At 57.3% G+C, this 9,603-nt stretch overlaps 1 protein-coding gene across 1 annotated transcript in view; it reads right to left on the reverse strand.

Moving 5' to 3' along the window:
- Positions 1–1,809: 1,809 nt before the first annotated feature.
- VOLCADRAFT_116982 (uncharacterized protein) overlaps positions 1,810–9,603 on the reverse strand; it is a gene marked incomplete at both ends in the record, with an annotated part of 11,538 nt that continues 3,744 nt past the window's right edge. Inside the window, 7 exons of the mRNA XM_002948963.1 lie at positions 1,810–4,362; positions 4,530–4,603; positions 6,641–6,722; positions 6,936–7,055; positions 7,731–7,937; positions 8,320–8,481; positions 8,673–8,726. Of these exons, the coding sequence (XP_002949009.1) occupies positions 1,810–4,362; positions 4,530–4,603; positions 6,641–6,722; positions 6,936–7,055; positions 7,731–7,937; positions 8,320–8,481; positions 8,673–8,726 (3,252 nt within the window). The remainder of the gene's footprint in view (positions 4,363–4,529; positions 4,604–6,640; positions 6,723–6,935; positions 7,056–7,730; positions 7,938–8,319; positions 8,482–8,672; positions 8,727–9,603) is intronic.

Consider the following 9,603-nt stretch of genomic DNA (forward strand, 5'->3'; position numbering starts at 1 on the left):
TAGCCCTTCAGCCACATGTTGCTATGTGCGCAATGAGAAGCATGCAGAGTTATCGTCCTGCCAGCGGTGAGCAATATAGCGCAGCTGCGGGGGAGATATTAATCATTATGCCAGTACGGAATCCAAAGAGTGTGCACTTGTGCAATTTCATTTTGTTTCTTTTGCGCTGGCAAATGCTTTCCGCGGCGCCTCATGGATAAGGATTTTCCTTCTGCCGCTGCGTGTATGGTGAGGTGTTGCCGTGGACGAGCTGAACCTGTCCTGCTGCGGTAAGCGTATGGGTGAAGGACAGTGCCGCCTGACGGAGGAGAGACAGTGTACCTCAAGGCAAGGTGGTTGATGCAGTTCGGCCTGATTTGATTTAGCAACGCTGAGTTGCGGCGCCCCACGCATGCTGGCCCATCTCGGAATGATCTGGAATTTGGCTCAACATTGTGTCCATCCGTCTACTATGTCAGGGTTTTCTGCAGCGCATGTTAATCGCTGCGTGAAATTCATTCCTGCTTGACATTTTCTGTGCCACCCGTCTCTACTTGGCAGCCGTACAATATATGGGTTGTCCTGTGCCGGCAAGGCAACTAGGAAGTGACCGCCGCAAGGGGCGTGCCCGGAGCTCAGCAGCATTCCTGATGCGAACTAAGGATCTTTACAAGAGCACAGACATCGGACGTGAAGGTAAATAGCCCGGTTTTTCCATGTTTCGCGAATTGACTGGGCAGTACGCTACGAGGAGGCCAAAAAGCTAAATCAACCATGACCACATCACTGAGCCGTCACACACGGACACGCCGTGGAAACTATATCACTTTGCCAGTTCACACACTACTGCCCGTGACAAAAACATGCGTACGTCTGGAGTACTACAAGTGATGCATGCTTGCGGACAACCTAAGTGCCTGTTCTAGCCTCGATTTCTTCGCACATGACAACACTTACTAAGCCTACAACGCCACCGTGCAGCGACTCGGCGCACTGAGACCATTTTAGCCATATGGGGTGGTTGAGCTGCGAAGTACGTGCTATGCGCGTCGTAAAACTCTTCTATCTATCCTGGAAGAGTCATGCCGCCTAGCCTCCATGCATGTATTAATAAACTTGGTCAAGCATACAATAACCATTGCGGCAATAACCACCTCGGAGATCACCTTTACTATGTCCTCAAACTTGCTACACCCTCGGTCTTCGTCATTTGTCTCGTCACCTTATGTGCAGGGACGTCCTGGCTAGAAATTGAAAAATCTCTGCGGTCACTTGCAAATGGACCATGTTAGTTTTATGATACTTTACTGTACGGCCACCGTTAGTCATCATCACTCAAGCAGTGACAGTGGTTAATTGCCTTAGCTCTCCTCTCCTGTAACACACACGCACACACATCATGCCGGCGGCAGACGGGAAACATGCTTTCAGTAAGCAAGATGCCACTGCAGTCACATCGCGTTGGTCGTGCGGTATCAGCGAACATAGGATGAACCTGTGTCGCGTCGCACGTTCGCCAACGCAAAGCGTGACCCTAGGCAGGCTCGGCCACACTACTCAGGAATCCAATCATCGCGGAAAAGGACAGCCATTTTTTGGTGAGGTCCGTCTGGGTGTTTGCTTGCCAACGCCTGCCACACCGTGCAACCGTGGATCATATCATACAGACGGGCCACCTCCTTTCTCACCAACACTCCGTCGGAACATTGTGTGGACACCGCAACGTTCACATCACGGAACATTTGTACACTTGTCTGATAATGATGACGCGAGGCCAGCTGGCATCGCGATAGCAGTCACAGCAACCTTTCAGCGGCATGCCATTCTCCATCAGGCCGCTTTGCACTGCAGGAGCTGCGCAACGAGCCTCAAGCTGCCGCCCGCCTGCTGGTCGGTGTCGTCTACACTAAGGGTCAGCACGTCCCCCACACCCGCCTGGCGCCGGATAAGGTAGGGCCGGAGGCCTTGGAGCACCCATTCGCGGGCTGACGTGTTTCCGCAAGGTCCGCATAATACCATTACACCATTATAACGCGCACCACTCTCAACCATAACAACTACCGACAGGCGAAGCGAGCTGCCTTGCAGCTCTGGTGCCTGGTACTGCTGCTGCCGCTGCGGCGTACTGCAGTCCAGCGACATCGCTGTTGTTACCAGTCTGCTGGCGTTCCTATCTACTCTGCTCACTGGCTGCTTGTGAAGTTCTGATAGCGACACGCCCGCCAGGTCCACCTGCTCCCGTAGCGGGCTGATCACTAAATTACATGCTGCCGGCGGCATGGACAGCACCACACGGTCTGTCAAAAGATCATGGGCAGTCAGCACCTTGCGGACTAGCAGATGCCGGGGCGACAACCTCTGGCGCTTGCAGCTTGGTTCGTCAGGAAACCCAACGGCATCCCTCTCCCGTCCAATGGAGAGGGCAGACTTGGGCCGGGCTCCATTGCCGTCCAATGTGCTGGCCTCCGGCTCCTGCTCCGACTCCGCACACCAATCGACGTCCATCTGGTTGTCCAGGTCTTCCTCGTGTCTGTTCGATAGGCGCAATTTGGGCGGTGGCGGCGGGTCTCCAAGCATGCTGTGCTGACGCACCGGCGGAACGTCGGCTCCCACAGCCACACGTAGGCTGTATGCTGAGAGCGAGCTCGTTTCGTTGTGTGGAAATTGCGGAGAGCTCTTGGCTGGCTGTCCCAAGTGGCCAACAGCTGCGCCCGACATAGGAGCGAGGTCCCAGGCAGTCGACATGTTGAGCAGCTGCCGAAGTGTGGAACTGGTTGCAGCACACGGGTGCAGCGCCCCAGCCTGTCGGGGACTTGACAACTGAGGACTCTGCCCGTGCGTAACCTCCAGACCAGCCCCTTGTTGCAGTTGCCCCGCTGCGCCGCTGTCAGCATGCCCAGGCCCGGTGTAAGGCTGGATACCCGGGTGGCCGCCGTGCAGCAGCAGCAGTTGACGCAGGAGGCCTAAGTTCACTTTGGGTGCTGCCATGGGTCCGGCCAGCGGTGTAGTGTCACGCAGTGATGGTGGCGGCGGTGGGGCCGAGGACTGCACAGGGTACCGTGGTCCAGTGTGCTGCCCTGCTGCTGTTAAGCCTGCCGGCTTATCCACGGCCGCCCCACTACAGGCCGCCCTCCTGCCCACCTCCCAGTCCAGCAGCTCGTCGCAGTGCAGCTGGTAGCGCCAATCCTCGCAATGCTGCTGCTGCGCTGCAAGTGCAGCGGCAGTGATGCTTTGCCCCGCCAGTTCCTGCTGTTGATGCGGCGGCGGCCTTTGCGGCGCGATACTGAATGTGGGTTGGAGGCAACCAGTTCCCATCCTGTTGCGGGTGTCTGCCGTGCACGGCCTTGTCGGGTCTTCCTGCTGATACATATCTCCCGCGGTAACTTCAGCATCGAAGCCATTAGCGAGATGGCTCCATGCTCCAGTCGCAACGCAGGGGGCGGGCTGCATGTTGCCGCAGTTGCTGCTGCTGCCCATAAAGGCCGTGATTGCATGCAGCGGATAGACGCCAGAAAGAGCTCCAGGCCACGCATGGACTCCACAGTAGCCGGGCGGGCTCGGTGGCAGCGATTCTGGACCGTTGCACATACTCAGCGGGTGCAGCCGGCCGGCCTGGGCGCGGAGGCGCGCCTCGAAACGCAAACGCAGCCGTGTAGCGGGCGGTGGCGGTTGGGCCAGTGGCGGCGAGCGAGGAGAGGGGGAGCTGGGTGCGGGCGGCTGCGGCTGCACAGGCTGAGGGGCCGGTGGCGGCGGCGGTTGCAGCGGACCGCGGCTAGTGGCCGGTGCTGGCACCTGCAGACCTCCCGTGGAAACGATTGGGAGGACTGATGGACTGGGCTGTGTCTTCTCACCCGGAGCAGCGATAAACGCACTCGAGTCATTCTCCTTGTCCACAACTGGGCCCCGTGTAGTAGTGGTAGAGCCCACGACTGACAACGAGAGGCCAGGTTTTCCTGCTGCCGGCTTGGGCTTAGAGCCGCTACCCAATGCATCGGACCGAGGAATCCCCGCGGGAAGGTTCGACCTGTCTTGCAGGGGCATGGACCTTGGTGGCTCTGGGCCTACAAACTGTTTGGCGACCATGGACACGGCGGAAACCGCTGAGGCATGCAAGTCCTCGGCAACAGTGCCGGCATCGTCCAGGGGCATCTCATCCAGCGCCATGGGGTCATCAAGCGCAGGCGTTGGGATTTGGTCTGGGGGCAATAATGCAGTTGAGCTACTCACGCAGTTGGCTACCGGCTGCGGCACTTGCTGCTGCTCTTGTGGTGATGGCGGGGTTGTAGCGCGTGGAGGGGAAGATCGGATTACCATGGCTGCTGCACGAGCCGCTGCGATGGCAGCTTGCACGTCCTCGGGAAGTTGCTGGCGGACAGCAAGTCTCTGTAAAGCGGGAAAAAAAGGAACTGAGCGCATGGACCGTCCTCATTGCACTACGGCCGTGCCGTTTATGAGCCCCGTGCGGGTTGAGTGGGGACAGGGCCTCCATTTGCTCCAAGACTGCAGAGATTGTTACACAAATCCGAACATTCAACGCGTACTGAACCCACCACGATGTGCTCGTGATCCGCGTAAAAAATGAAGTAGCTTCCGGGGCGTGCGCCGTGCGCCTCACAGAAAGGGCCTGTGAAGCCAGGCGGATTACGATGTCAATGCTCGCAACATTCAGTGGGAGTCACTGAGCGGCACTAACCGATGCGTGATAGGGCGTACTGCGCCCCGTTGCACGTACACAGCAGCTCCCAGCAATTGCCTTCTTCATCAAGCAATACCTGCAGTATTGCAATACAATTGTATTGCATAATGGCAAGGTTTCAACACTGTGATGGCAGACGGACGCACCCCTCTGGAGGGTGACGCTTTGGGGTAACCTCACCAAGGGCATGGCTTGGCGATTGCGCAATTCTCCCATGAAGAAGCGAGCCTCCGCCCTTGGAAGCTTGACTGATTTATTCGTGAAGCCATCGTGGACTGTTAATTTCTTAACACATAGGTACCTCTTCACAAGGCGAATAGGACTCGCTGACATGCCCCAACTATGGGTCTTTGCCTGCAGCAAATTTAAAAAGACCTGATAAGGCAACATATAGATGGACTATATGGTGGCTACGTGAGTTGGTGTCTGGGGATGGTGGTCCGATCCTTCCAGGTCACCGAAGGACGTTGACTCTTGCCGTGCGTAGCACAGGATAGCACGCTAACCCGCTGAAGAAACACCAGTACACAAGTCATTCTACCTAGACACGTGTTCCAAAGCTGTGCACCTGTAGAATAGCGCGTGCAGATGCCTGTACTGACTCTGCCTGCGACAGCTTGTCGCGCCGCCTGCCGAACCCCCGCCGAAAAGACTCGATCTATAGATTAATTTAGATGAATTAGATGTAGAGGCTCTGCCCATAAAATGATGCGCTTGGTCACGCCAGTCAACAAGGTAGACCGAAAGCTTAACAGCTAATCTAGTGCTTGCGGATGACACCTGCCCTGCGCTTTCATAAACTACGCTAACATCGGAGTTACAGACGAAATGCATCACCGGGCGAAGGCACACAAAAGTTCGGAGCAAGTCGCAGTACGATGTTGCCGTACAGAGGGAAACCAAAACATCGTGCACATCCAATGTTTCTATCAGGACTGCTGGCGAAGTCAGGAACTTATATAACATACTGAATATATGAAAGCCATAAAATGGAGGCCTTCATTCTGCAGTATGCAAGTGGGTACCTAACGGTCCTGGTCAGAACAGCCCGTTTGTGTTCGCGCGAACTTTGACATCAGCGTTTGCGTTTCGCCACGTATTGCAAAGATTTACATGAAAAGAACCTGTATCTCGGCCATACATTGTCTGTGCTTCAACGTTGCCTGGATATCTTGCGCTGACAGGGCAGCACATACCACATGCTCGAACGTCACAGTCCTAGGATGTCAGCCCGCACAAGAAGATACAGGCTTCCCCCGCCACATCTAACACCCTCAAATGGACCCAGTCCGCACCTGCATACTCCTGTCTGATTGCCGCGTCCTTCACCCCACCCCCCTCTGAAAGTCTGCCTAGCTCCGGGCAGCCCTGGGCCCGCAAGCGCTAGACTAGAAAGCCATCTTCCCTAGCCTAGGTTGACAGGAAACCCATCTTTCTAGATCTAGGAAAAACTACATCTACCGAACTCCGGCTCGGGGGGTTTGTGCAGGTCGGTGCTTTAGCGAACGGTGCATTTGGCCGCCTGTGCCCCGGCGATGCGGCCAAACACAGTGCACTCAAGCAGCGAGTTACCACCCAGGCGATTGTGACCGTGAAGTCTGGGGGATCGGGGTTGGTTTTAGGAAGGAGGGGGGAAATGGAGGGAGGGAAAAGTCGTATTCAAAACGTAAAGAACAAGGACGGCAGCTAAGAGGAGTTGACCACCTAAGTGACGGAGGCAGCAGCGATGGCAAGATTTATAGAATTTGTGGTCATGGGGCACGAAGCATGTGCGCGCCGCTGCGCCTCGTGTCGCCAAGCTCACGTGCCAGTCAGGACGTACCATGCTGTCCCTACAGTGCGCTTCGGACACGACACAGCCGTCCCCCAGCATCACAGCCTCCCCACAACCCAAAAGCCACACAGCCCGGGGCCCCAGAGGGGAGGTCAGCAGCTACACAACAACAGCACCAGCACCAGCAGCACCAGCCAGCACCAGCAGCACCAGCAGCACCAGCACCAGCACCAGCAGCACCAGCACCAGCACCAGCAGCACCAGCAGCACTTCCTTACCGGGCACACGACGAAGAACTCGTAGGGTGCGATGAACAGCTTCGCCCTAGGGTACCCCGCCCCACCCCGCCCGCAGTCAGCACATTCCTCCCCATCAGGAAAAACTCATGTTCGTTGTAGTGACGTAAGGGTTCCAACCGCTCACCCGAACCACTACCCCCCAGGTCCCGTTATTTCGCACCTTCCAGGCCACTCACCCTCCGCTAACCTCCCCTGCCGCATACAGCCCCTTGACGGTAGCTCCGGAACCATCCGGGTCCCCTCCTGGCCCTGCTCGCAGCACCTCGGCCCTTTCATTAATGGCCACTCCGCCCATGGTGTAGTGAACCTGGCGCGGAGTGACGGGGGAGGGTGGAGGGTAAAAGAGCGGAAGAGTGGAGCAGCGAGTTCAACAGGAAATCTTGTGATGCAAGAAACTCCGAAATGAGCTGCCTGACTGCCGGAAGGCGTCCAGAGTCCGAAACTGCGCCCAGTGAGTGCATCGCGATGAGTCACTGACCCGTGGTTCGGGAAGTAAAGCCCATTGCTACGTTACCGACATTTATTGTCGTGCAGTCGTCGTGTCGTGTCGTGTCGTGATATTGTTCTTAAGGCCCTTGATGTCCAGCGTATAGTGCAGATGAGCTGTAGCTACTGTACACTGTGCTGGAGGTACTGAGAGGATGTCGTACTAGTGGTCGTACAGGTCAAGCCTGGCTAGCTTTGTCACCATCTCAAACAGGGAATGCGAGATGTGCCCGGAACCAGGGAGGGGAGGAGCGGGCGACGTTGGATGCGTAGCTCTGTATGTATCCATATAACCGCCACCCCAACGTCAACTGGGGCCATCCGGGCCCCAACTCCCCTTTCCCCCCCCCCCCCGGGTTTCGGTGAACGAGCCAGGTTCTCATCCCTGCCCCATCCGATCACCATCAAGTACGACACCACTCCGCCTCCAAATGGGCCCTTGACGCACTCCCCACTTCCCCCCTTGAGCCCCCTGCTCCAGTCCCCAAGAACCCACCACGGGCGTCACTTGCGCCAGGTACAGCGGCAGTTGAAGATCTGGATCCGGGGGGTGTGGGAACACGCGCTTGCCGTACGGATCCCTGCCCCCGGCGCCGGCCGCATCACTCCCTGCCGTCGCCGCCTTCACGTACGCCTCCAGCTGCCCCCTCAGGACGTCCTCGGCAACAGACATCGCTGCGGCCGCCTCCGACAGACTTTCAGCCTGTACGTATGTTTGAAAGTTTGTGTGTACGTATGTTTGTAACGTAGGCGTGGAGGGCAGACGGCTTTAAGGAACGTAAAACCGGACCTTCAAGGCCAAGGAGTTGACGGATCTGGAGGCGGCAAATGCCGTACAACATCATCACGGACAGCCAGCAGGGGCGGGAGCAAGGTTGGGCTTACAGACACACGCGTGTGGCCCCCTCGCACGCCCCCTGTGTTAGAGACGGGGAGGCGGCATGGGCGAGTGCAGCTGAGGTCAACATCCTAGGCTGGACGGATAGGGCGGAGCTCGTGATGGGCCTTATCATGGAATGACGTTCCTGTCGTGGGGGGCAGTACCGGTGGTTGGATGTGCTGGTGGTGCTGGCGAAGAATCACACCTTGCGCATAAGGCCCCTCTTGCAATAAAACTCCAGCGCACTGGTGCCGTACTCGGCCCCTGCGTCCCTCCCCAGAAGAAGCCAAGCTTTACGGCCAGGTAGTTGCATCATGGCAGCTGCAACCACGTCCCGTCGAGCCAGCTCGTCCACAAAACGGTTGGCCTGGGGTTCGTTGATGGCGGTTACGTGGCATGTAAAACTCGACATCATGATCAGGTGGAGCGGCCACCCCCTCGTCCCAAGCGAGGCCACAAGCTAAGCCGCCAAGCAGTATGACTCCAGGGAGCCCGAGGGACCGGCCCGAATCAAGGGGGGCTGTCTGGGTGCACTTGCATACATACATACATACGCACCTGGCTATCCAGCAACAGGGCCCCCACACCCCTCAGCTTTTCTGGAGCCAGGAACTGTCCAGGGGTAGGGGTAGGGGTAGGGGGTAGGGGGTACGACGAATAGTTGGCGAGTAAGAGAAAGGGGCGAGGGGGGAGGTAGGGGGGAGGAGGGAGGGATGTCGGCTCTTCCTATCATTATGACACAGCATTCATCAAGTGTTGGATGGTTCACACGATAACAGGGAACGTGAGCTGGGTTGAAACCGTCGTGAGATGGTCGTTAGCCTTAACCTCCTTTTTCCATCATTTCCATCATAGCAACACGGCTCAGTACGAAAGGAACCACCGTGTACGATAATTGATAATGCCCTTGCCTGAAAAGGCAAGGCAGCAAAGCTAACATCTGAAGTCCAATGACTGACCGCCTCTGAGTCAGAAGACATGCTAGGTGCGGAGTCACGTTCCCCTTGATGCCACCCGACTAGGGACACAACCGCCAGTGTGGATGCTGTGGAGCACATCCCTTGGCTTGATTCCCCGGTCCCCGGTCCCCTGGGACGTTTGGTTTTTTTCGTGCAGTTTTTGCTCAGCAGTTTTTTCGTGCTGAGCAATAGCATACTAGCCCTTTCTTACGCCATTTTTATGTTACCTATCCATCTACCTCGGACAGCCCGCGGCTGTGGTACTTATGGCCGCGTATGGGCCCCGCACACCCCCGGAGGGTGGTGCAACTCGCGTGGAGCCGCTCCATGTTGATGTCGGCATCCAAAGCTGCGAGGAACTGCTACTGGAGTCCAAAGCCCCCGGGGGGGGGGGAGACGCACACCTGCTCGGTGAGCTTTACCACCCCACATTTTTGGCCGTGCCATGCACCGTAGTCGCCCTCATGGCGTTGATGCCCAAGACATTACCCCGGCGGGTCGCATCCGCCCCTCCCCACCCCCCACCTCCC

The sequence above is a fragment of the Volvox carteri genome (genome assembly GCF_000143455.1).
Source record: "Volvox carteri f. nagariensis unplaced genomic scaffold VOLCAscaffold_12, whole genome shotgun sequence".
NCBI lineage: Eukaryota > Viridiplantae > Chlorophyta > Chlorophyceae > Chlamydomonadales > Volvocaceae > Volvox > Volvox carteri.